Source organism: Brachyhypopomus gauderio, chromosome 6, assembly GCF_052324685.1.
Source record: "Brachyhypopomus gauderio isolate BG-103 chromosome 6, BGAUD_0.2, whole genome shotgun sequence".
In the NCBI taxonomy this organism is placed as follows: Eukaryota; Metazoa; Chordata; class Actinopteri; order Gymnotiformes; family Hypopomidae; genus Brachyhypopomus; species Brachyhypopomus gauderio.
The window spans coordinates 29,006,991-29,034,204 of record NC_135216.1 but is presented as its reverse complement, the minus strand read 5'-3'; the positions used below and the strand labels follow the sequence as shown (position 1 = coordinate 29,034,204).

The window sequence follows — 27,214 nt, the reverse complement described above, 5'->3', positions numbered from 1 at the left end:
ATGCGTGTAATTTTAACCAGATCTAGGTGGATTCACCTAAACGGTGTGTGAGGGAGAGGGAGAGAGGACGAGTGGGAAGGGGGCGGGGGTGTATGGAGCTGACTGTATACGGGACCTACGGACACCCCACTTGTGTTCTTGTTATTTTTAGAGGTGAGAACAAAAGAAAGGGTTTTTGGGGAGAAAGGCCCGTTGTTTGCGAGATTGAGACGGGCCCCCCGACTTGGCCGCCTTCGGCTGGGTGTGTTGGTAGCGGAGCCGGAGCGGGAGACGCGGAGCAGATGTCGACTCGAGCCCGGGGTTCTGTTACAGCAGCGGGAATCACACAAAACAGCCTTTCAGCTCGGGGCCTGCAGCGTTCAGGTATGCGCTTGGACAATGCCACTTCCCATCATTTATTGTGTTTTTGCGTGCGATATATGTCAAAATAAGGTTAGGTCCGAATCGTTTCCTTTTTGCTGTACACATCATCTTGTAACGTTGGCACAGCTAATGAAAATACTTCACTCTATTTTCATCATCTCTCTCCCCGCTATAACAATGTCGTTCGCCAGCTCAGCCATTAGTAATTACAACTGCGATTCCAGATTTTCCAGAACATGGTATAGATTTAAGTGGTTGTTGTGTGTGTGTGTGTGTGTATATATATATAAATGTATATAGCGCATAAATGTGTGTATTTGTTGCGCTGTGTGCAGAGCCAGACGGACACATTGTGTCCGTGTAACAGCGCGTCTGCACAATAACGAGCAGCTAATCAGCTCGCGTTAGCTTCCTAGAAATCAGTTCGGCGGTGTTGGGCTCGGAAACACGCCACTAATGTCATAGAGCAATGACAAATGTCCTTTCTGTTTGCACTGGATCAAATACGAAAGACTCTTTAGTCTGTCCGACGTTTGATTCATACTAACTACCCAGCCAGCCAGTTATTAGGTAGAGTAACTAGCATTATTAAAGTTCATTTGGCATAACATATACACGGTCTCAGAAATGTGAAACTTCTCCATCATAATATGGTTTTGGCTGTGCCAACTCATGAAATATGCATGGAACGCCACATAGGTGGTAAAGTATACAGTGACAAGTAATGGTCGCTTATTATCTTATACTGTTAATAATGACGAGTGTGTAAGTGTGGGATGTTCCTGTTATGTTTACCATATCCTCTGCTGTCGTATACGCCACGCGTTACCCCGAGCAGCCCATCTGACATGTAGCACCATCGTATCTGTCTGCTACAGTCCTGGTGTAGGAAATAACGACTGTGGTTAGAAATGCATAACCAACAGATGCGATACGAATGTTAAATTGCAACAGTAAGTGATTTGGTTGCTAAGCTGCTGTCGCCGGGCACGAGTCAGCAATGGTGGTTAATTGCAATCGTATGGTATGCAGAATGCAGAACGGCGTTTGTCTTATGTCTTTGGTCAACTGAAGGCCAGAGGAAGGACTTACAACACCATTATCATTGTACTGCAGACCAACTAGCTGAAACTACCGGCCATAAAGTCATCTACACTGTAGAAGAGACAATGGACACGTGTCAGAGGGCTGGTTCATGACTAATGACCCCATTAAGGTGGCAGAGCTGTTCATTAGAACCTGCTCTAATTAAAAACCCATTCACACACACACACACACACACACACACACACTATAGCTGCCACTGGCTCTGACATTTGCCATGTAACATACTCAGTGGTGAGATTTTAGTATTTTAGTTAAGGCAGTCAAGTATTATTGGCACCCGTCTGAGACCACAGTACTATACACTACTGCATACTACCACACACCACTGTACACTACTGCATACTACCACACACCACTGTACACTACTGCATACTACCACACACCACTGTACACTACTGCATACTACCACACACCACTGTACACTATCACACACCACTGTACACTACTGCATACTACAACACACTACTGCATACTATCACACACCACTGTACACTGCTGCATACTACCACACACTACTGTACATACTACCATGCATTACTGTACTGTAGGGCAGTCATGGCCTGGTGGTTAGGGAACTGGTCTTGTGACCGGAGGGTCGTGGGTTCGATTCCCAGTCCTGAGGCCATGACTGAGGTGCCCCTGAGCAAGGCCCTAACCCTCAATTGCTCACTTGTATAAAAATAAGATAAAAATGTAAGTCGCTCTGGATAAGAGCGTCTGCCAAATGCCATAAATGTAAATGTAAATGTACTCTGCTAGTATGCACTCCTGTACACTACTGTATACTACCATGCATTACTGTACTCTGACACACACTGCCGTACACTACTGTGCATTACTACCATACACTCTCCACTCTCTTTTAAGCTTGGCCACTTCGACATTTGTTCTTGTGTAAAACATTTCATAATCTACTTTCAGATTTAAATGATTAACAACTTCTACAACTAGAGGATGGATAAATGATTTTAGATTTTCTGGAATTTCTAACAATTGGAACAAAATAATACATGCACATGTAAGCCAACACAGAGAATATGTGCACATTCACATGCTAGTCTAGTGAGGGCTTACCAAAAAACTTCAGTGACTCATCTAACCAACATTAATTCAGTATAATTGTAATTACACTTGTAACAACATGCTAATTTGTTTGTTTTTTTTTTCTTTTCAGTTACTGCTTCTTAAAGAAAACATAAAGAAGTGGGATAAAACACGAGGACATAATGTTCAGTGTGTTAAGCTTTGTGTTTGGACCCTGCAGTAAGAACAGCGCCCTGACTGAACTCTAACAGTGGGATGACAGGGACTGTACTGGACCACAATGAAAAAAATGTCTAATGTTTGTGGAAAGAAGAAAACTCGGGACCAAAGGTTTTTTTTGTTGTTGCAAAATGAAACAAGGAAAATTAACAGTGTTAAGAGGCACTGAAGTGCAATCTTAAAGTGTTAATCTGAAAAACAAACAATTAAGAACAGATAATAATGTTAGTGGATGATAACATTATTACACAGGATATTGTGTATGGCAACCAGGGCTTTTAAGATGTGCCAGTGAACTGGATTGATTCCACTGCATGGCTACTATATGCTCATTTACAAACAAATTATTAGCATTTTGTTACATGAGCTACAGCTGGAGGTGAAAATGGTTGCATTAACCCATAACTGACTTCTTCAGATCAATGAAGAAAGATTAGTGTTAGGGTTAGGGTTTTATTTTTTATTTTTGCTTGTTTTGTTTTGGGTCTCATTTGTAGTTATGTTATGTTGAATTCGTAGTTACTCATAGAAATAGTTTCATTCCAAATCTAGTGCCAACCTGTTATGAGCATACAGTGGAGTTACAGTGGAGTTACAGTGGAGCTACAGTGAGTTACAGTGGAGCTACAGTTGTTTATCTGAATGGATGTGACAGCCGCTAAGTTTGTCACACCTGCGTCCACCTGTGGCGGACGTCAGAGTTAAAGTTTTTGTTTTGCTTTACCAACTTTTTACCCCTCTGCCACTGCATTGATAATGATTTCATCCATCAGCTATAGCAGCTGTTAAGCAACTCGGGACTGTTCTTGTGACAGAATCACAAATTTTGTGCAAGCTAATTCACTGACATTCAACATTTATGTAAAAACAAGGCATTCCTTTTGGATTCTTTTGATAGAAAAGGTCTTACTCTCAAACAACTGCTTTTCCAAAATACTAATACCACAAAAATGCAGAACTTTCCCAACAGTCCAGCTCCTCCTCCAGGGTTTCCCAGCAGGGGTGGGAACATGGTGAGCTCCCTCTACCCACCGCATGTGTCTGAGCCTCAAATATCCCCCAGGACCACAGAGGACTATGGTGCCCTGCAGAGTCACAGCCAACATCTACACATGCGGGCTCAACACCCAGTGCAGGTGCCTCACATACACGGCTATGGGTCCAGACGAGGCACAGGGGAGATACACCACAGTGGAAACAGTAGCAGCTCTTACCGAAAAGAGAGTATGGACTACTATTTCTCTGTGAGTGGCAGAGATCGCAACAGAAGAGGAGGAGGGGCGTATGGAGCAGGATTTGGATACTCAAACATGGATGGGCCCATACCTCACCAGTACAGACACGTGTCTGGGTCAGGGTCGTCCTCCGGCCTCATGTCCGCCTATCCCATGGACTACAGTGCCAGTGCATCTTCTAGTAATAGTGCTGCTGCTTCATTTTCTCCTTCACAACAGTTTAGTGTGTCTGCAGTACCACCTGCTTCAGGTGCTGATGTGCATCAGCATCAAGCCAGCCAGAAATACCCCTCGCATCAGGGGCACCATCAAGGTCATCGCACCTATTCTCTCCCTGGACACAGAATACCGTCTCAGTTTGGTCACTACCCTTCTCTTAATGCACCCACAGCATCAGCTGGAATGTACAACTCTCCACCACAACGCTATGACACCAGCAGCACTGGCAGTATGGACTCCAAAATCAATAACTCACCCACTCAGTCTAATCCAAATTCTTCTACTGGTTCTGCCACTTCAAACAACTCCGGGCATCATGAAAATGTGACACAGAATTATCCGTCCTCTTCCCATCCTCCCTATTCGCCTCAGTCCCATCCTGCTCATAAACATGCCTCTCGTCGCACATCACAGCACAGTCTTGGAGCAGGGTATGATGGGTATGATGCCTCCTTGAAGATGCAACATGTACCTCCTGGCCATGCACACCCTAAAAATCCTCAGTCCTCTGTCTCCTTAAGCCCTACCACACCACTCCATTCCTCTCAAGACATATCCAGATCTCCAATGCACTCCCAGAACCAGCAGACACACGTGAGTCAGAACTTCAGCCCGGTATCTAACCCTTCTCCTGCTCCGTCTGTCATCCACTCCCCCAGCTACAGTTCTTCTTCATCCCCTCTCACGGGGGTTTCAGAGGGCAACACTGCTCCTCCCAGCTGCCCTTCTGTTCAAGCACCATCACAGTCCTCACTCTTACACCCACGTGGCTGCCGCAGTCATGCCAGGCCCTCCCAGACCATGACTCAGCTCAGCCCCACTCCCAGCTCCAACAGCAGCATCAGTAGTTGTGGTAGCAGTGCAGGTAGCAAAGCTACTGGTATGAATGCAAATGCCCTAAATCAACATCGAATGGGAGTAGGTTGTCGTGGTGGACAACGGGAAGAAGGCACTTCGTCTTTGTACCCACAGGACAAGATCTCACAGGACCCTGGTCTGAATAGTCTCAATGCCCTAACATCACAAGTGGCTAATTTACCCAATACAGTGCAACATATGCAGCTGACAGATACTGTGCTCTCTCAGAAGAAAAGCAAAGATAGTTCCCATCAGCCTAATTCACAGCATTCGGCTGCCAACCAACTAAAACCTCGAAATACTAGCATTGCCGGCCATTCCTCTGCAAATGAAGACAGTGGAGATATTTTGGGATCTAAGCCAGAGGAGGTCAGAAAGGATCACACTAACCAGTCAGAACTTGAGAAAGTGAGACCTACAGGGGGAGCTGGGACGGAAGTGAAGCCAGCCAGCTGCTATTCTGCCCCTCAGAGCCAAATCCACCAAGAACAGAGTCGTCCTGGGCTGCATGTACACGTGAAGAGTAGAGTCACTGAAGCATCTGGTAAGCAATCATGTAGTCAGGTTTCAAAACCTTTTGATAAGACCTCAGAAACTCAAATCCCATCTTCTTCTTCTCCCCCTTCTGCAGAACCGAGCCCAGATGCACCTGCTTGTCCTCCTTCTTCTGCCCTGTTGATCTCTAGATCGTCTCCTACACAACACACACGCCCAAACTATACAGCTGAACTCGATCACAGTCACAGTGATGACAGGAGTGGACTGAAGAACAAAAATAACCCAGATATTAAAGATGAAAGAAACACAGTTGAACCTGAAGAACTGCCCAACCAAGAACCAGATCAAGGAAAACATATCCAGAACATAGTCAGTGTAAAGGTAGAACATTCAAGCCCAACTAAACAAAATAATAGTGATAAAAATGAAAATAAAAGCAACACGCAACATTTTTCTAGAAAGACCTTAAGCTCTCCAGAACAGTCTAACGTTGGAGTTATTGGAGTTATTGTTTCTGCACGTTCTGAACAAAACCCTGAGGCAACTAAACATACTGAGGCCATGTCTCCACACTGTGCTGCTAATTATCACCTTGGCAAACTCGGCTACTCTGATGAGAAACATTCCATTAACATGTTTAGAGATTCTGGGAGTCACAATGGCAATGGGGACACCAGTGTGGAAACATACACGGCACCTTATGATGTGTCCCCTAAAATTGAGCTTGGGCAGAGTGTGTCCTCAAATCACTGTCACCTTGGTCCTTATAAATATGGAACTTCTGAGATGCCATATAATACCTGCACAGGTGTGAAGAACAAGGGAAGGGCTGGAGTGGTGGGACCAAGATACCAAGATTACCATCACACACAGTCTAACTTTGGTTCAGGGGCTAGAAAGGATGCCGGCGTTCTAGCAGTGGGTGGTAGAAGTGGCATAGGACCAAGAGGCCAGGAGAGTCATTCTCAGTTGCAGCAACCATATCCCAGTCTTTTGCAAGAGGTTCTCCAAGGTTATCATTTAGATCGACGCTATGGACGCTCTGAACAAGCATCTACTGTTCACCACCAGCCACAAAATATGTCCCAGCCCCATTATCATACTAGACTTCCCTATCGTATGATTGAGAGCATAAGATCTCATGGGATGAGTCAGTCTGTTATGGGAGGTGCCAGTATTCATCCTCAAATGGCCTTGGGAAAGCCTCATACTCACAGTCAGAGTCAAGAAGCTGAACATGAGATGGTCCTGGGCCTCCTTCACCCTCCTTGGGATTCTGAAGCACAAAAGCCAAAGGTGGACCATGGAATGTCTCTGGAGAAGGGCACAACAGTGTCCCCTAGCAATGCCGCCCTTTTGCAGCAATGCTCCGATGCCTCTGCAGGTCCTGCTAAGCACATTAATTTGTCAGACTATTCCTTAGCTCAGAGGAAAGTCCCCAGTCTCGCCTCCCCGTCTGCCATTCAGCAGCTGCTTCTACAGGAAGACTCGCTTGCTGCTAGTGCAGAATCCATAAGTCATACCCCGAACCCTCAGAACTCCTCATCCTCAGAAAGGCGCTCTGTGATCTGTGATGTGTCCCCATCTCGACGAAATACACCAGAAAGAGAGAGGGGTCAGTGTGCAACTATAGGACCCTCAGTTATTCAGCAGTCTCTTTCATCCTCTGGACCGAAGGAGCAAAAATGCAATAAGGAGAATGTGAATGATAAAAAAGAGCAAGAAACAGGTGATGCTTCAAAGGTCAAACACACCACAGATGGACAAAGTTCCATGCCAGCCAAGGAAGAGCCTAGCAAGTCCCAGCATGGCCCCATGGATCTGAATTCTGAGTTGAATAGACACAATAGTGGCAAAGGAAACGACACCGCAAGCAACCCTTTATACCACTCTCATCAGCACCATCTCTCTTCTAACCCCCTGTCATCACCTCCCAGATGCAAACCATATACCCAGACTGATACCAGTTTTGCTGCCTATGGGTTTGGTGATACAGTAGAAGAATCCAAAATGAACACTCATCATCCTTTCCATACATTAACATCTCCAAGTCATGTCCCTCCCCCAGCTAACAAATTACAAACATATACACACCCGCTCTCTCTTCAGCACCCTCACACCATGGAGGACAGATTTGATTGGCCTGCTAACACTACTAGACCTAAAGATATTACCATCCATTATAACTCTATCCAAAATTCTGACCAAAAATTTAAAATTCAGTCTCCTTCTGATGTTTTGCCTAATCAGCATCATTTGCCAAGACAGCATTCTTACCCTGGCTCTCATTATGATATGAAACTGTGGGAATCTTATGCTGAAAAAGAAAGAGCTGGTAACCAACATCTACGATCTACAGTTCCTTGTGAGTCTGGTGGCACACAACCAGCACCTGTCAGTGCTCCCAAGACACTGGAGGTAGAAACTTCTCAAGAGATTACAGAAGAATCGGCCAAAGCATTCCACCCTGCTGCCGCTGCCAGTGCTACTGGTCCAGGTGGTCCCAACAGCAGTAATACAGCCCCGGGTATTCACCAAGGGAATCGCCCAACTAAACCTGGAGGGTCATCAGAAACAAACCCTTTAATGATGAGAAGGAGAGTTCGTTCTTTTATTTCTCCAATTCCAGCCAAGAGGCTGCATCAGGACTTTCCCAGTCACAGGGGTGGGCCACCCTACCATTCTCCAGTATCCCAGTCTGAATCTAGACATCTAAATGAAAGTGATTCAGTGAATGTAGACCCTTGTCCCAAACTGTCTTCCCCTAGCACACCATATCCAACACCCAGCGCTAATTCACCCCCACATGGGAAAACAAAGATTCTGCCTCCAAGGAGGGGCCGGGGTTTAAAACTGGAAGCAATAGTACAAAAAATTACCCCAAATAAAAAATTAAGTTACAGTAACAGCCACATAGATGCTGATTTCCCAGATATATCACATTACAGCTCTGACATACCTGACCCAGAGATTGGAGTGACGTTCTCTACTACGCCTCACAGAGAAGGTGGTTGTTTGCCTTATCTTGACGAATCTCACTCTTTAGATGATCTTTTGCCCTACAGAGCCGAAGATGCATATTCTTGTGATTCTCAAGTTCTCAAACAGAGCATGACAGGATCCACCAGTAGTACCCTAAGAAACTTGCCAACAGACTTTGACTTTGGGTTAGGCACGGCTGTATCTTCTGGACCTGGGACCAGTGAAGCTGATAAGGATGACTTTACGCTACTGGGACCCCTGCCCCCACCACCACCGTTACCTCGCCCTGTGCAAGGCTCTCCCCCTCCATCCTCATCTGTGTTATCTGATATACAGCAATTCACCAACACTTACCAACAGTTGGAGACAAGGCGAGGGGAGCAGTCTGCTGCTAACCTGCTAAGGCAGAAACTTCAAGAGACTGGCATAGGTTTTGATGATTATGGAGGGGATTTTTATGGAGCAGCCCCCCATAGCCAAAGCCCAGGACATCACCTTCTCTCTCGGCCTCCACAGCATCAGTTAACCTCTGCCAGAATGGCAGACTGCAAACCACCAGACAGCATTGTTCCCAAGGGGTATTTCCCCTCCGGCAAAAAAAAGGGGCGGCCAGTAGGAAGTGTGAATAAACAAAAACGTGTGCAAGTCCATGTCCAGCCTGCCATGGCTAACGCTCCTGCAGCCCCCCCTCACTCGCCTCCCCCTCCCCCTCACTCCCCTCCCCCTCCCCCGCCCCACGCTGTGGCTCCTGCTGCTGCTCCACACACCACACCAAACTCCAGCACCACAGAGGAAGCAGTCACAGCTTCTGTACTACCTGATCAGAAAACCTGTCCGTCTCTCGATCTTGCTATTCAGACCCAGCCAATAAAGGTGGATGTGGAGAGTGAGGACAACCAGCCCGAGGCAGACATAAAGCCAGTAAAGCACAGACAGAGGAAGGGGAAAGAGGGGAGCGAGGAGACTGGTTCAAGAGGCAGGCAGTGGAGAAGGAGGAGAGGACTGGCCCCTAAAGAAGACCTGGATCCACCAACCGGCAGTGGAGGAAATGCTGGCATGAGTGGAACTTTACAAGACACCAGAAAAAAGGTTTTCTCTCCATACATACATGTAGAAAGAAAAATTGCTGAGATTGGAGCTGTGTGTACCATAGTCAACTCTGAGGATGAGAAATCGAAAGGCAAAGTCACTGGTTTTGGAGAAGATGGTCCTTCAGCTGTTGTTCTTGCATCCCAGATGATCAGAAAAGAGAAAGAAATTGAGAGGCTACAGGAAAAGGGGAATGTTGAACAATCTGAATCAGCCATGCAGTCAGGAAAGTTACTTCCTACATCTGGATATGTCCTGCTAGGCCCTGTGATATCTGAAACTGGCCACACTGGTCGTTTTTTATGTTGCCTTTGTCAGAAATGGGCTAATTACAAGAACCTTGGAGATCTCTATGGACCATTCTATCCAGCTGAGTATGCTGCCAAGTTCCCAAAGAACCAACCTCAAATTCGACAGATCTTGTCACACTCTGGTGCAGCTAATACTGGATCAAATTTGTCTTCTATTTCAGCAGAATTAACTGCCTCTGATACTCTGCATCCTCCTAACATCAAATCAGTAGACAGTGATTGCATTGTAAGTCAAACCACAACCCTTGTGTCTCCTGCTACTAGTGTTGGCATGGCTTCTCCACCAGCGGGTGAAGACCTGCCGTGCCAGAGTGCCAAAATGAGCAGTTCTCCACCAGCACAAAACTGGGATCCGATGCCAGATGTTGCATCTGTGACATTAAAGCCACCTGACCTGGAGATCGAGATCACCCAGAAACAAAAGCCAGAAGACCCTCAGCAAAGACCGCAGCACAGAAAACTGACTTCCCATCCCCGTTTTAAAAGAAGACACAAATCCGGTGATGGTTTGCCGCGCACTATTCCCATCAACAGTAAAGCGTCGCTGCCGTTCCAGCCCCCTCCGCCCAGCCTGGATGCCCTGGGGCCCCAGCTGGCCCAGCTGCCTCTGGTTCCTTTAGATCCCAGTGAGCTGTGGGTGCACGAGAGCTGCATTGTCTGGACTAGTGGGGTGTACTTGGTCAACGGGAGACTGTATGGCTTGCAGGAGGCACTAGATGGTGCCAGAGAAATGGTGAGTTTTGTGTTGAGTATCTGTGATGTGTGTCACGTGTAGCACTCAAATTTAAAAATTTCACTGGGGAAAAACCCACAGTGTTTTTGAACATGTGCTTCTTGACAGAACTGTTCTCATTGTGAAATGGCTGGTTCCACCCTGGGCTGCTACAGTAAAGGGTGCACACTGCGGTTCCATCACCCATGTGCTGTGGAGGCAGGTGAGCAGGGAGTTGGCACAGAGGACTTGGGCATGTGGGCCTCAGCTGTTTATTGGGAAAATATAATATCGTGCATCTTAACATTGAATGCACAGAGTTATGTTCTATTTTTGTTCTCTTTTAAGAGTGCTATCTAAATGAAGACAATTTCTCTTTGAGGTGTCCAAAGCACAAGGTAAGATATGAGAACTATATTGTTTGATCTTACAGCACAGAAGGAGGGCGATGGAGGCTGATCACTTACCCCCTCGTGTTAATCATTTACCCCTTGTGTTAATCACTTACCCCTCGTGTTAATCACCTGCCCCTCATGTTAATAGCTGATAACTTAACCCTGTGTTAATCACTTACCCCACTTGTGTTAACATCATCACATCCAGTACTAGTACTAACCCTAACCCTCCACTAACATCATCACATCCAGTACTAGTACTAACCCTAACCCTCCACTAACATCATCACATCCAGTACTAGTACTAACCCTAACCCTCCACTAACATCACAGTCTTTATTTTTTCAGTTGAGGTTAAATTGCATTGGAAAACATTTCTTAGTTTCATCAAAACCATATGAATGTATATGTAGACATTTATAAGTGTATCTATATGTAGACATAGTTTAGCCAATCTATATGCAGACCTGTCAACAAAGGAGAATCTTGATGATGTAGAACTTTACATAACTGTCCAAGTGAATCTTTAAAATGTTCCCTTAACTACCATTGTTTATGGCATTGGTTAACATAGTTACTATTAACATATAGTGAACCACGGCAACTAACAATATGTATGGAATTAATTATGAGTAACATCATGACCTAATATTACAAGAATGAACACTGTCTTGCATAAGCTGACAGCAAAATCTCCCTCATGTCAATGAAGGTTTTGGGTTATGGGTTACTGATGCTGAAGCTCACTGTACTATTTACAAACATACTATAGTGTATTGTGTATTTGTGTTTTATTTGTGTATTATTTGTGGACATCTGTGCGTGGTTTTGCTTGTGTGTACATGACTGGTTTTGTTTGGATGTGTGGGTGACTGTGGTTTTGTTTGTGTGTGTGTGACTGTGGTTTTGTTTGTGTTTGTGTGTGTGTGTGTGTGCTCTCCTAGCTCACCAGTAGACCAGCTAAGCCTGCAGTTGCGTATCAGGAGCAGTCAGAACGGGGTTGAAGACAGATGGATCACTGCTTTAGTAAGACCTTTACTGTTCTCAAATCACTGCTTTAGTAAGACCTTTACTGTTCTCAAATCACTGCTTTTGTAAGACCTTTACTGTTCTCAAATCACTGCTTTAGTAAAACCTTTACTGTTCTTAAAGCACTGCTTTAGTAAGACCTTTACTGTTCTCAAATCACTGCTTTCGTAAGACCTTTACTGTTCTCAAATCACTGCTTTAGTAAGGAACATGCTTAAAGCATGGGTTTGCTCAGATATTATGGGATGGTCTTCTATGTCTCTATGTACCTGTTGCTAGACATTGTTGCCAGTGAGTTTTGGGCTCATCTAGTCACACCTAGTTCTCTGTGGCCCAGTCAGTACCAGTGTCTCCGTTGAAGTAGGTCTCCACTGAATTAGGTCTGCAGTGAAGAAGGTCTCTATCACACGAGAGCTCCTGTCTTGGGAAAGGCTAACCCTAATCCCCAACCCTAGCCCTAATCCCTAACCCTAAATAATCCTAACCCCAGAGTTTTGTAAGTTAGTGGTGTGGCCATTAACACACTTGACTCACTCCTTACCTGAGCCTTATGTCACCTTAATCTCGTCTTACCTGTCCTCATATTACCTGTATGCATCATGTAAATCTGCTGACATTTTAGCAGTAATGAGTAATAGTTCTCAGTGTTCTGTGTTCACTGAACGTGTTCATAGTTTTTGTGAATCCTGAATTGAACCATTCAGTTTATAAACAATAAACGTGAATGTGGTCATTTTAATGCACGCTGTCTGAGGTTCCATAAAACTCAGCCTGTGTCCGTTGCTAGCGTAAACAACATAACTGCAGATGCCGGTTTGTTTGAGCATTTAAAGAAATTTTATAAACACACACATGTGGACTCAGATGGTAAAAAACACACCTTTTTACAATTTATCAAATTGTTCCTACCTGGTCTGAAACAGTGCAGACATTGGCGACATCAGCATAATATCAAAAACTACATATAGTGTTGAAGCATCATAGTCGTCTTGTGGAATTTATGCAACTTAATGAGTACAAGACAACATAAAGAACTACGATGCAACAACCGCAAAGTTCATTCGCCCAAATATGGAGCTGACAGCATTGAGGACCTGCTGCCTTCATTCAGGAGACGTGGGTTAGGGTTAGGGTTAGGGTTAGGGTTAGGGTGGGCAGCTTGTGCTGGATTACCGTGGGTTAGGGATTAGGGTTACGGTGGATTAGGGTTAGGGTTAGGGTGGGCAGCTTGTGCTGGATTACCGTGGGTGATCTGCAGTAATTAATTAACTATGAACGTGCACTAGTTCATTTTTAGTGTGAACACAACACTGATAGTCGTGTTAAATCATAGTCTAGTTATCAAGCACAGTCTCAAATTAACCTACTATTTATTCTTTTTAAGGTGCAGTATTGTTCAGGCCTAGTACACACTAACAAAGGTAAACCTGAAACTAGTGCATACTAACACAGGTAAACCTGAAACTAGTACACACTAACACAGGTAAACCTGAAATTAGTACACACTAACAAAGGTAAACCTGAAACTAGTACACACTAATACAGGTAAACCAGAAATTAGTACACACTAACACAAGTAAACCTGAAACTAGTACACACTAACACAGGTAGACCTGAAACTAGTACACACTAACACAGGTAAACCTGAAACTAGTACACACTAACTCAGGTAAACCTGATTCTAGTATGCACTAACACAGGTAAACCTGAAATTAGTACACACTAACAAAGGTAAACCTGAATCTAGTACACACTAACACAGGTAAACCTGAAATTAGTACACACTAACAAAGGTAAACCAGAAATTAGTACGCAATAACACAGGTAAACCTGAATCTAGTACACACGAACACAGGTAAACCTGAAATTAGTACACACTAACATAGATAAACTTGAAACTAGTACACACTATCTCAGGTAAACCTGAATCTAGTATGCACTAACACAGGTAAACCTGAAATTAGTACACACTAACAAAGGTAAACCTGAATCTAGTACACACTAACACAGGTAAACCTGAAATTAGTACACACTAACACAGGTAAACCTGAAATTAGTACACACTAACAAAGGTAAACCTGAAACTAGTACACACGAACACAGGTAAACCTGAATCTAGTACACACGAACACAGGTAAACCTGAAATTAGTACACACTAACATAGATAAACCTGAACCTAGTACACACTATCTCAGGAAAACCTGAATCTAGTACGCACTAACACATGTAAACCTGAAATTAGTACACACTAATACAGGTAAACCTGAAACTAGTACACACTAACACAGGTAAACCTGAAACTAGTACACACTAACAAAGGTAAACCTGAATCTAGTACACACGAACACAGGTAAACCTGAAATTAGTACACACTAACATAGATAAACCTGAAACTAGTACACACTATCTCAGGAAAACCTGAATCTAGTACGCACTAACACATGTAAACCTGAAATTAGTATACACTAACATAGATAAACCTGAAATTAGTACACACTAAAACAGGTAAACCAGAAATGGTTTTGGTTACACTAGCATTTGTAGCTTGGTTTCCAGAGGCATGTGTGAGTGTATGACCTATGCCTACTCTGTCATTTCTGCCATGGGACATTGTTAACAATCTGCAGTTGATGCGACATAAGATGCAACACAGTGACCAACATGTACAGAAGAAACACAGACAGCTTCCTTCTGTAGACCAAAGTCAAGCTGCAGAACTTGAGATTAAAGAACCTACTGCAGTAAACATGGAAGCGTGGAGGTCATGTGACTACTTACACCACTGTTTTCTAAACGTTCTGTTTCCCTTCACCACTACACTAATATTGTGGGTTTGTTTTGTTCAGTTTACCATTTTAAATAGTGGATTTGAAAAAAGTTTTTTCTGAAGTGGAAAATGCTGTTTTAGTTATATAAATGAGCAAAATCTATCAACACAGATGCATTTTCTAATTTACCCGTGTTAGTGTGGACTACTCCCAACATACTTGAGAGATGAACAAACCTATGAATACTGGCGCCATGGAAACAAACCTAAGAACACTGGCGCCATGGAAACAAACACTGTAGTGTGCTGTGTGGTAATCTGTGGTGTGCTGTATGGTAATCTGTAGTGTGCTGTGTGGTAATCTGTGGTGTGCTGTGTGGTAATCTGTAGTGTGTTGTGTGGTAATGTGTGGTAATATGTGGTGTTGTGTGTGGTAATCTGTAGTGTGCTGTGTGGTAATCTGTGGTGTGCTGTGTGGTAATCTGTAGTGTGTTGTGTGGTAATCTGTTGTGTGCTGTGTGGTAATATGTGGTGTGCTGTATGGTAATCTGTAGTGTGCTGTGTGGTAATCTGTGGTGTGCTGTGGTAATCTGTGGTGTGCTGTGTGGTAATCTGTGGTGTGCTGTGGTAATCTGTCGTGTGCTGTGAGGTAATCTGTAGTGTGGAGTATTAAAACATGATTCAGTAGTTCTTACAGTATAAAGTATAAAGAGTGGAAACATGTACAAAGAAAGTATCATTACAGTTTAGATTTGGATGTATTGCACCTGTGAGTGATGTAGTTCAGCACAGTTCAGATAGTAGATCAGTGTCATCTCTGCATATCAGTGTAAAGCGCTCTGCACACACAACACAGCTGTAACACAGCTCTCTCTAAGAAAACACAGCTGTGACAGCGCAGCTATAACACAGCTCTCTGTAACACCAGCGCAGCTATAACAGCGCAGCTGTAACACAGCACTCTTTAACACAGCGCAGCTGTAACACAGCGCAGCTGTAACACAGATCTCTAACACAGCACAGCTGTAAACACTGCACTCTCTAACACCAGTGCAGCTGTAACACAGCGCAGCTATAACAGCGCAGCTGTAACACAGCACTCTCTAACAAAGCGCAGCTGTAACACAGCACTCTCTTACACAGCGCAGCTGTAACACAGCACTCTCTAACACCAGTGCAGCTGTAACACAGCGCAGCTGTAACACAGATCTCTAACACAGCACAGCTGTAAACACTGCACTCTCTAACACCAGTGCAGCTGTAACACAGCGCAGCTATAACAGCGCAGCTGTAACACAGCACTCTCTAACACAGCACTCTCTAACACCAGTGCAGCTGTAACACAGCGCAGCTGTAACACAGATCTCTAACACAGCACAGCTGTAAACACTGCTCTCTCTAACACCAGTGCAGCTGTAACACAGCGCAGCTATAACAGCGCAGCTGTAACACAGCACTCTCTAACACAGCGCAGCTGTAACACAGCACTCTCTAACACCAGTGCAGCTGTAAAACAGCACAGCTGTAACACAGATCTCTAACACAGCACAGCTGTAAACACTGCACTCTCTAACACCAGTGCACCTGTAACACAGATCTCTAACACAGCACAGCTGTAAACACTGCACTCTCTAACACCAGCGCAGCTGTAACACAGCGCAGCTATAACAGCACTCTCTAACACAGCGCAGCTGTAACACAGCACTCTCTTACACAGCGCAGCTGTAACACAGCACTCTCTTACACAGCGCAGCTGTAACACCAGCGCAGCTGTAACACAGCGCAGCTATAACAACGCAGCTGTAACACAGCACTCTCTTACACAACACAGCTGTAACAGTCTGCTTCAGTGTAGTAAGCAGGGATGGCTACCCATGGCCAGTAGTGTGTATGGGGTCTCTTGTTAAGTGTGTATGGGGTCTCTTGTTAAGTGTGTATGGGGCACTCTTGTTAAGTGTGTATGGGGTCTCTTGTTAAGTGTGTATGGGGCACTCTTGTTAAGTTTGTATGGAGCACTCTTGTTAAGTTTGTATGGAGCACTCTTGTTAAGTGTGTATGGAGCACTCTTATTAAGTGTGTATGGAGCACACTTGTTAAGTGTGTATGGAGCGCACTTGTAAAGTATGTATGGGGTCTCTTGTCAAGTGTGTATGGAGCACTTAAGTGTGTATGGGGCACTCTTGTTAAGTGTATGGTGCACTCTTGTTAAGTGTGTATGGGGCACTCTTGTTAAGTGTGTATGGGGCACTCTTGTTAAGTGTGTATGGAACGCACTTTTCAATCTGGTTTCAGAGCTCTCCACAGCACTGAAACAGCCCTACTTAAGGTAGTAAATGACTTGAGATTGAATAAGGATGCAGGCAAACTCTCAGTCCTTTTTCTGCTAGATTTAAGCGCCGCTTTTGACACCGTTGATCATGAAATACTTCTTGATCGACTACAGAGCTGGGTAGGCCTTAGTGGCTTAGTCTTAGACTGGTTTAGATCGTACCTAACTGGGCGTGATTACTATGTAGCAATTAGGTACCTCTTCCTCCACACATCAAAAAATAACTTGTGGCGTCCCCCAAGGATCAATTCTTGGGCCGTTACTATTCAACCTATATATGCTTCCGTTACCACACATCATTAATAAACATGGTATTAGTTATCATCAATATGCAGATGACACTCAACTTTATATTTCGCTAGAACCTAAAGCCCTAAAATCAATTTGCTCACTGTTTGACTGCATAGATGATATACAGACATGGATGTCTGACAATTTTCTGCAGTTAAATAAACAGAAGACAGAGGTTCTTGTTCTTGGCAGTGATTCACAAAGGAATGATGTCCAGACTTATTTAAATCAAATGAATCTGAAAGCCAGACAATGTGTTAAGAACCTGGGCGTCACCTTTGATAATGAGCTCAGCTTCAAATCACACATCATGACTACATGCAAGACAGCTTACTTTCATCTTCGGAACATCGCTAAGGTCCGAGATATGCTCTCTCCTGCTGACAGTGAAAAACTTGTCCATGCATTTATCACATCAAGGCTAGATTATTGTAACGCTGTTCTATCTGCTCTTCCAAAGAGCTCTATTTCGCACCTACAGCGAGTTCAGAACGCGGCTGCAAGGGTTCTGACCCACAGGAGAAAGAGAGATCATATTACACCTGCACTCCACTCACTGCACTGGTTACCTGTCAGCTTTAGAATAGATTTTAAGGTTCTAGTCATGGTTTTTAAATGTCTTCATGGTCTTGCCCCTCTTTACCTAAGTGAAATGATGGTTAGATATGTTCCAGTAAGGTCTCTCAGGTCTTCAAACAGTAATCTACTGGTGATTCCTAAAAGCCGATTAAAGATTGGCGAGGGTGCTTTTAGCCACTATGGCCCAAAGCTCTGGAATTCTCTTCCTGAAGAGCTCAGAGGCATTTCATCCTTGCATAGTTTTAAGAGCAGTCTCAAAACATTCCTGTTTAGATCCGCTTTTAGTTAAGAAACTCTATCTTAATAGTTTTATCTTATTTACTTTACTTTTTATTATCTTACTTCACTTTTTACTTTTTATGTTATTTTAATATTTTTATCTTTAATTTCTTTTAACATTCTTTTGTCTTTTTGTCTTTGTCTTATCTCCTTTTAATGTTTCTTTTATTTATACTGTAAAGCACTTTGAGTTACATGTATGTATGAAAGGTGCTATACAAATAAAGATTATTATTATTATTATTATTATGGAGCACTTGTGTTAAGTGTGTATGGAGCACTTGTGTTAAGTGTGTATGGGGCACTCTTGTTAAGTGTGCATGGGTTATTCTTGTTAAGTGTTCAGAGCACTCTTAAGTGTGTATGGAGCCCTATTGTTAAGTGTTCAGAGCACTCTTGTTAAGTGTTCAGAGCACTCTTTTTAAGTGTGTATGGAGCACTTGTTAAAATGTGTATGGGGCACTCATTTACATTTATGGCATTTGGCAGACGCCCTTATCCAGAGTGACTTACATTTTTATCTCATTTTTATACAAGTGAGCAATTGAGGGTTAAGGGCCTTGCTCAGGGGCACCTCAATCATGGCCTCAGGTCTGGGAATCGAACCCAGAACCCTCCGGTCACAAGACCAGTTCCCTAACCACCAGGCCATGACTGCCCTCATGCACTCTTAGTAAGTGTTCAGAGCACTCTTGTTAAGTGTGTATGGAGTACTTTTGTTAAATGTGTATGGGGCACTCTTGTTAAGTGTGTATGGGGCACTCTTGTTAAGTGTGTATGGAGCACTCTTGTTACGTAGGTATGGAGCACCAACCCCATCTCTGCCTTACTGATGTTCAGTTACACCAGGGGTGTCCATTACGTCGATCGCGATCGACCGGTTGAAGGAAGTGTCGGTCGAATGCAAAGGAATATGCGTAGATCGCATGACATTAAAAAGTAGTGGATGAATCGTCCATCTGCACTGATGGTTGTATTTTGATTGACATTCATGGTAGCCAATCTGACGTCTAGGGTTTGACACATGCAAATACCCCCCCCCCCCCCCCAACAAATTATGTTTGCCATTATGTTGAGCCCCCCCCCCCCCCCCCCCCCCCCGCTCAACACACCTGTGATGTAATGACACAGGACTCTGTGTCATTACATCACAGGAATCTGTGCCATTACATCACAGGACTCTGTGTCATTACATCACAGGACTCTGTGTCATTACATCACAGGACTCTGTGCCATTACATCACAGGACTCTGTGCCATTACATCACAGGACTCTGTGTCATTACATCACAGGACTCTGTGTCATCAGATCACAGGACTCTGTCTCATTACATCACAGGACTCTGTCATCAGATCACAGGACTTTGTGTCATCAGATCACAGGACTCACATCACAGGACTCTGGTGTGCCTGAAGTCAGAGGTGTAGAGGTTGAACATGAATGGGGCTTGTACACTCACAACATACCTCCATGTCTAAGATACTTATACAGTCTTGCATACTGCTCTAACTGAGTATTGTCACTAACACTAACTTTACAGGAGTATTGTCACTAACACTAACTTTACAGGAGTACTATGATAGGCATATAGTGATTCTTTACCAAGTGTGTTGAAATGTCTGTGACCTCAAAATTGCGTTGTGATCTTTAACCCCAACCCTAATTGTGATCTTTATCCTTAATCGTGTGTGTGTGTGTGTGTGTGTGTGTGTGTGTGTGTGTGTGTGTGTGTGTGTGTGTGTGTGTGCGTGCGTGCGTGCGTTTCTATGCAGATCAAGGACCTGACAGAGCAGAAGGACCTGGGAAAGCCAGCGTATTTACAGATGGAAATATTGAAATTGATATAAACAGACGGGAATGTAGAATTTAAAGACTTTGTCTAAAGAACTCTAACAACTGCTAAAAATCAACAGATGTTGCAAAGGAAAAAACAAAACAAATTGTTTTTGTTAATTATCTACCTGTATCGTGGAAAAAAATATGTGAGACAAGCCCTACCAGCGCTACATGGACAACGAGAACTCTGAAGCAGCTGGATAGGAACCAAAAGAAGCTTCCAGTTTGTGGACATACTTTCATATTCTTTGACTTTAAACTCCACTGTCATTATGTTATTGCATTACATTGTTTTAGCCCAAATGGTGTATCTGAGAGTTATGAGAGGAAGAACCCTTTCTGAGCACAGAGCAGGAGAAGCTATCGGAGCAGTGGCAGCTTCCTCTGCACTTGTGTAGAATTGGTAGTACTATTCATGTTATTTTAATCACAGTTCTTTTTTATCAGTATTTTATGCTCCAGTGGATGTGGAGGTATCTGAGTGGACGAAGTCTTAATATCATACACATGATTGGATGGTGAAAGGAGATTAATTGTTTATTCATTATGACATCATTCCTTCATGAGGATGGAGCCTTCTCAGTGACATCATACAGAATGTTGGGGTCCTGTTGCCACAGAGACATTGTTGTTGTGGAGAACAGACATTTATTGCCTTCGAAGGTGTGATTTTGTGTGTGTGTGTGTGTGTGTGTGTATATGTGTGTGAATGTGTGTGTGTGTAAGACAGAACAGGCTTTGTCGCCTCTGTGCCCATGTTGTTATTTGTCATTGGCAGGTTTTTATACCTTCACACTTCACAGGAGAATCACACAGATGTGATGACACATTTTCTGTGTTAAAATGGTTCACAGTTCCACCAGGAGGCGCTGTAGTGGCTGTGGCACCGGCGTCCACCTGGGACACGATGAAGGTTTGATACTCATGCACGCGTGAGGGCCATGTGTGGCCGTCCACGTGCAGTTCCAGAAGAAAGGTGCACTTCTGCCTGGTGTCATCATCATTTTTTATTCCTGTAAAAATGAAAACAAAGAATGACCATGAGACACATTGTACTACAGATCTGTCAGTGTGTATATGCTTCTCAAATACAAGCCCTGAACAGAGAACAGACTCAGCGATTCTCATTGTGTCAGTATAGGTGAGTGTGTGTGTGTGTCTGTCTGTCTGTCTGCACACATGCACACATGTTTTTCATAATCACTACTTGTGTCTGATTACTCCCTCTAGTGGATGATATGTGCATTTACCTACGGTAGGAGTGGAGCAGACTGCCTCTCCATTAAGGTGGAGATAGGAACACACTTGAACATTCACTAAACACACATCAGTACTGTGTGTGCATGTGTGAGTGATTGTGTTTGTGGGGGTCAGTTTCATACATACAAGCAAAGGCAGATATTGATCTCAAATGTTACAGATTAGGTTTAATCCATTGTTGATGAGTAGTATGTATCTTAAGAATGAAAAGCAGTGGTGATGGTATCATTGGAATAGATGTAAATGTGGGTGGTTTGCTGAATCTGTATTTTGCCTGCTGTAATGGGATTCTGTTATCTGGATTCTTTTCCATCATACACACACTAGGGATGTGGGATTGATCCTGCATCACATGTACACGCTGCTGTACTCACACACACACCTAGGGTTAGGGAGCTTGGAATTGTCCAAATTATCTTGGTATGCTGAAGCATTCAGAGTTCCTTTCACTGGAACTAAGGGGCCAAGCCCAGCTACCGAAAAACAACCCCACACCCTAATCTCCCTCCACCAAACTTTACACTTGGCATAATGCAGTCAGACAAGTACCGTTCTCCTGACAACTGCCAAACCCAGACTTGTCCATCAGATTGCCAGATGGAGAAGCGTGATTCGTCACTCCAGAGAACATGTCTCCACTGCTCTAGAGTCCAGTGGCGGTGTGCTTTACACCACTGCATTCAACGCTTTGCATTGTACTTGGTGATGTATGACTTGGATACTGTTCTGGAGCTAATCTGAAGGCCACATGAAGTTTGGATGTCTGTAGTGATTGACTCTTCAGAAAGTTGGCGACCTCTTCGCACTGTGTGCTTCAGCATCCGCTGACCCCGCTCCATCAGTTTAGGTGACCTACCACTTTGTGGCTGAGTTGCTGTTGTTCCCAACGACTTTCACAAATGTTTATAAAAACCGTGCTGAGGTGCATAATTTTATATACCTGTGGCCATGGACGTGATTGGAACGCCTGATTCCGATAATTTGGATGGGTGAGCGAATACTTTTGGCAGCAGCCAAGAAGAGTGAGATTCACAGGCAAATGCAAGAGCAGAGTGAGACGGTCCAGGGTCACAGGGTCACAGGGTCATACCATAATATCATTAGACATAGAAACAACCCACACATACAGTATTAACTGACATGCATAAACAAAGAACTAACCAAAAAAGCTTCACATAGACACAGACCAGGGCAGTATACAAAAGAAAGACCAACGACCACCTAAGACCAAACACAGGATATAAATACACAAAAAACAAGACTTTAACAGGGACACATGAAATCAATTACAAGGGGCGGGGTTACAAAATATCAGATGGGGAAAACCAAAACATGGAACATGTCAGAGATTTAACAGACAGATGGGGGCGGAGCCAGACGTGACCGCAGCATGACTTCCCTATTGTACTTAATGAGATGTGGTTGTCGAGGTTTCTTCAGATGGGGGCGGAGCCAGACGTGACCGCAGCATGACCTAGGATCTTGCTAGAAAGGTTAGAACGCTGGGTTGGAGTCTCTGGCACAGCCCTTTCATGGTTTCATTCTTACTTAACAAATCGCTATCAGTTTGTAGAGCTCAATAATATTCCATCCAAACGTACAAAAGTTAAATATGGGGTCCCGCAAGGCTCCATTCTAGGACCACTATTATTTACATTATATATGCTACCATTGGGCACAGTTATAAACAAACGTGGTGTCAATTTTCACTGCTATGCAGATGACACTCAACTTTACATATCAGCCAAACCTGATGACAAACTCAGTTTAAGAAAAATTGAGGCCTGTGTAAGAGATATTAAATGCTGGATGTCTCTAAACTTCCTCCAACTTAATGAGGACAAAACAGAAGTTCTCCTTCTGGGCCCTAAGGCCTCAAAACAGAAAATTCCAGATCTAATGCTTAATCTCGCAGGCTACCCCATTACACCTGGCACAGTAGCCAAAAACCTAGGCGTCATACTCGACTGACCTATCATTTGATAAATACATAGATAATACTACTAGGATAGCTTTTCTACATCTCTGTAACATTGCTAAATTAAGAAATGCATTATCACAGGATGATGCGGAAAAATTGGTGCACGCCTTTGTTAGCTCTAGATTAGACTACTGCAATGCACTACTGTCAGGATGTTCAAATAGGAATCTAAATAAACTTCAAATAGTTCAAAATGCCGCAGCCAGGGTTCTGACCAGAACTAGAAAATTTCAGCATATCAGTCCAGTCCTATCAGCCCTGCATTGGCTCCCAGTTAAATTCCGTATTGACTTTAAAATTCTTTTATTAACTTATAAAGCATTGCACAGGCTTGCTCCTGAGTACCTTCAGGAACTTATTTCCTATTACGAACCCCCACGCCCACTAAGATCACAGGGTGCTGGTCTTTTATTAGTTCCAAAAATTAATAAGGTAACAGCAGGGGGAAGAGCCTTTTCTTGTAAGGCCCCCCAGCTTTGGAATAATCTTCCTAAATGCGTCCGGGACTCCGACACAGTCACAATCTTTAAGTCTAGGTTGAAAACCCACTTATTTAGTTTAGCGTTTGATAATTAATATCCCCCTTAGATAAAGGTACAGATCCAGGGGTTCATAGACGAAGGGTTTTATGGTAGACTGGGGCGCTGGTGCTGTCGTCCTGTCACTGCTCGTGGTCACTCAAGTTTGTTGACAGTGCAGTGGACGGATGCCATTGTCTCAGAATGCCCCCAAGCCTATGTTACCTTCTGGTTCTGCCTTTTTAGCTAGGCTGTAATAATTTAACTAAATGCCGGAGTTGCTGCCACACTCCGGAAATGTTTATAATTTTACCTGTCCTGTATATGTCCTCATATAGAGCTAATTTTCCCTGTTTCATTTCTCCACATGGCTGCCCGCCTGCTTGAGGAATAATGAGATGAGGAGACCAGCGATCCATCCTGGGCCAGCCACCTCCTGCCTAACCGGATGCATACATCATGATGGACATTATTACATATTTTTCCTTTTCTTTCTCTTCTTTCTGTCTAAATTGTTGCTGTTGTCATGGTGACCGGTGTCGGCCAGAGGAGGATGGGTTCCCCCCCTGAGTCTTGGTTCCTCTCAAGGTTTCTTCCTCATGCAAAAACTAGGGAGTTTTTCCTTGCCAATGTCGCCTTTGGCTTGCTCACTGGGGGCTAGGACTCGGCACTTGTAAAGCTGCTTTGTGACAACAACTGTTGTAAAAAGCGCTATATAAATAAAATTTGATTGATTGATTGATTGACTTCCCTATTGTACTTAATGAGATGTGGTGGTCGAGGTTTCTTCAGATGGGGGCGGAGCCAGACGTGACCGCAGCATGACTTCCCTATTGTACTTAATGAGATGTGGTGGTCGAGGTTTCTTCAGATGGGGGCGGAGCCAGACGTGACCGCAGCATGACTTCCCTATTGTACTTAATGAGATGTGGTTGTCGAGGTTTCTTCAGATGGGGGCGGAGCCAGACATGACCGCAGCATGACTTCCCTATTGTACTTAATGAGATGTGGTTGTCGAGGTTTCTTCAGATGGGGGCGGAGCCAGATGTGACCACAGCATGACTTCCCTATTGTACTTAATGAGATGTGGTGGTCGAGGTTTCTTCAGATGGGGGCGGAGCCAGACGTGACCGCAGCATGACTTCTCTATTGTACTTAATGAGATGTGGTGGTCGAGGTTTCCTCTGCACCACACTAAAATTTCTTGACCACGGTGAACTGAACTTCAGTGAAGGCACAATAATCTTACTTGAGGGACAGTGAATGGGGCATCTTGTTGACAACAAGTTTTTGTTAAGATGAGTCTATGTGATGATGAGTATGTATGTTATGTGGGGTTTTTAATGTGTGGTGGTGGGTGTGGGGTGTGGTCATGGGTATGGTGTGTGGTCACAGGTATGGTGTGGGGTTTGTGGTGCGGGTATGGTGTGTGGGGTAATGTGTGGTGGTGGGTATGGTGTGGAGTTTTTAATGTGTGGTGGCGGGTATGGTGTGTGGGGTTTGTGGTGCGGGTATGGTGTGGATTTTTTAATGTGTGGTGGTAGGTATGGTGTGTGGGGTTTTTAATGTTTTAAATTCCTTTTTAATTAAGGATTGCTGGGGTGGGATCGTGGGGGAGGGATCGTGGGGGCGGGATTGCTGGGGAGGGATCGCAGGGGGCGGGATCGCGGGGGCGGGATTGCTGGGGAGGGATCGCAGGGGAGGGATCGCAGGGGGCGGGATCGCGGGGGAGGGAACGCGGGGGCGGGATCGTGGGGGAGGGAACGCGGGGGCGGGATCACGGGGGAGGGATCGCAGGGGGCGGGATCGCGGGGGAGGGAACGTGGGGGAATGATTGTGGCCATTTCAGAATGGTTCTGCTGTTCTGTTACTGCATGTTACGTTTTTGTTTCCTAACAAATATCAAAGGTCTAAATGTGTGTGTGCCTGAATGTGTGCAGATCAGAATAAACGGCCATGTGTTCTTCGGTGTGTTGATTTCTTAATTCACTTCACTTGGAATTCATAGATCATAAATAACAAACACTACCATCTGTTATCTCCCATCAATTAAACTTTATTACATGTTTGGGTTAGAAGTTGCATATAAGAGATGGTGTAAAAATAAGTCACTCATAGTTTTGGTCAAATGAAAAAGATTTGTAGTGTTGCAGGTGTTCAAAATCTCACTCCGAGGCAACATGGGCATCTTATCTGCCCAGCTCAGCTCCTAACAAAGTCTCTTATACTTGTGTGCTGGAATGGCACCTCAGTAGGGTTGGATTAAGACCGCAGTACACAGATTATAAGTGTCATAATCTCACATGCCGAGTCTCTGCTGGTTTGCATTGTGAGATTTTAACCTGATACATAAAAGTGTTCCTAACCCTAACTGGGGCTCAAGGTCAGGTTCAGGGTTAGGGTCAAGGTCAGGGTTAGGGTCAGCACTGGTCTCCCCACTCACATGCACAGAATCGGCCCAATGAGCCCTCTGCAAGTTAGGGACACACCTGTGCAGTCATTCCCATCACAGAGATCTCTCTCCCATTTTAGAACTCTACAAATGCTATTATAATTCCTTTATACAAAAACACATTACATAATGACGCACATTCACCCCTAACCCCATCTCACATATATGATTATAAACATGAAGAATGGCCAACAGACCCCTGCCGCCCCAACAGACACCTACACCCCTGATACTCTAACCCTAACCGTAATCTAACCCTAACCCTAATCTAACCCTAATTTTAAATTTAACCCTAAGTCTAACAACCCCGATAGCCTAACCTCTAAGCCTAATCTAATCCTAACCCTAATCAAATCCTAATACTGACCTAACCCTAACCTTAACCCTATCCCCACAAGGGCAGGCTGCATTCCCCAGGGTGAAGGTACAGGGACACGTGAGCCTACGCTCACCCCGCTGGGTCGGACGTGGACCAGGGCCTGGAACACTTTCACAATACATAACAGCTATGTGTAGGTGTGTGTTTGCAGGGGTTTGTGGGGCTTTGTTGGTGCATGTACACTAGAGCGTTGAATATTATAGTGTGTGTGTGGGTGTGGGTGTGGGTGTGTGTGAGATCCTCAGGTGGTCTTCTTGCGTAGGGTAAAGTAGATAACGCAGGAGATGAAGGTGAGGGCAAACGCAATCCAGGCCAAGATGAAGCTGGGGCCATAAGATTCTTGTCCAGTAGTGTGGAAGATATCGGTGTAGATGGACGCAGCTATCATAATACAGAGACCTGAAACAGAGAAAGAGGGTTAGAATGGAGGGGGTGAAAGGTCAGGGTGGACAGGTGAGAGATGATTATGGTGGAGAAGTAA

The 27,214-nt window shown here is 44.3% G+C and overlaps 2 protein-coding genes across 4 annotated transcripts in view; one reads left to right on the top strand and one right to left on the bottom strand.

Moving 5' to 3' along the window:
* The first annotated feature begins 222 nt into the window (after positions 1-222).
* Positions 223-21,252, top strand: tcf20 (transcription factor 20). Of its 2 annotated transcripts, XM_077010300.1 has the most exons (7): positions 223-363; positions 2,645-5,589; positions 5,677-10,658; positions 10,767-10,860; positions 10,986-11,035; positions 11,977-12,058; positions 20,080-21,252. In XM_077010300.1, the coding sequence occupies exons 2-6, from the start codon at positions 3,684-3,686 to the stop codon at positions 12,034-12,036; spliced, it is 7,092 nt and encodes a 2,363-aa protein (XP_076866415.1). In that variant the 5' UTR covers positions 223-363; positions 2,645-3,683; the 3' UTR covers positions 12,037-12,058; positions 20,080-21,252. The 2 variants fall into 2 exon arrangements, with proteins under 2 accessions (XP_076866415.1, XP_076866414.1); XM_077010299.1 differs by having other exon boundaries at positions 2,645-10,658.
* A 4,685-nt stretch (positions 21,253-25,937) lies between these two features.
* The window catches only part of LOC143517607 (epithelial membrane protein 1), a 9,349-nt gene continuing 8,072 nt past the window's right edge, over positions 25,938-27,214 (bottom strand). For both annotated transcript variants that reach the window (XM_077010316.1, XM_077010317.1), the window contains exon 5: positions 25,938-27,132. In XM_077010316.1, coding sequence (XP_076866431.1) covers positions 26,975-27,132 — 158 coding nt within the window. In that variant the 3' untranslated portion in view covers positions 25,938-26,974. The remainder of the gene's footprint in view (positions 27,133-27,214) is intronic.

Bases quoted from the DNA above. Each gene is read 5' to 3' on its own strand.
- tcf20 (XM_077010299.1), top strand. From the start codon at position 3,684: ATGCAGAACTTTCCCAACAGTCCAGCTCCTCCTCCAGGGTTTCCCAGC. The intron at 10,659-10,766 runs GTGAGTTTTGTG...GCTTCTTGACAG, and splicing joins TAGATGGTGCCAGAGAAATG to AACTGTTCTCATTGTGAAAT. The intron at 11,036-11,976 runs GTAAGATATGAG...GTGCTCTCCTAG, and splicing joins TGAGGTGTCCAAAGCACAAG to CTCACCAGTAGACCAGCTAA.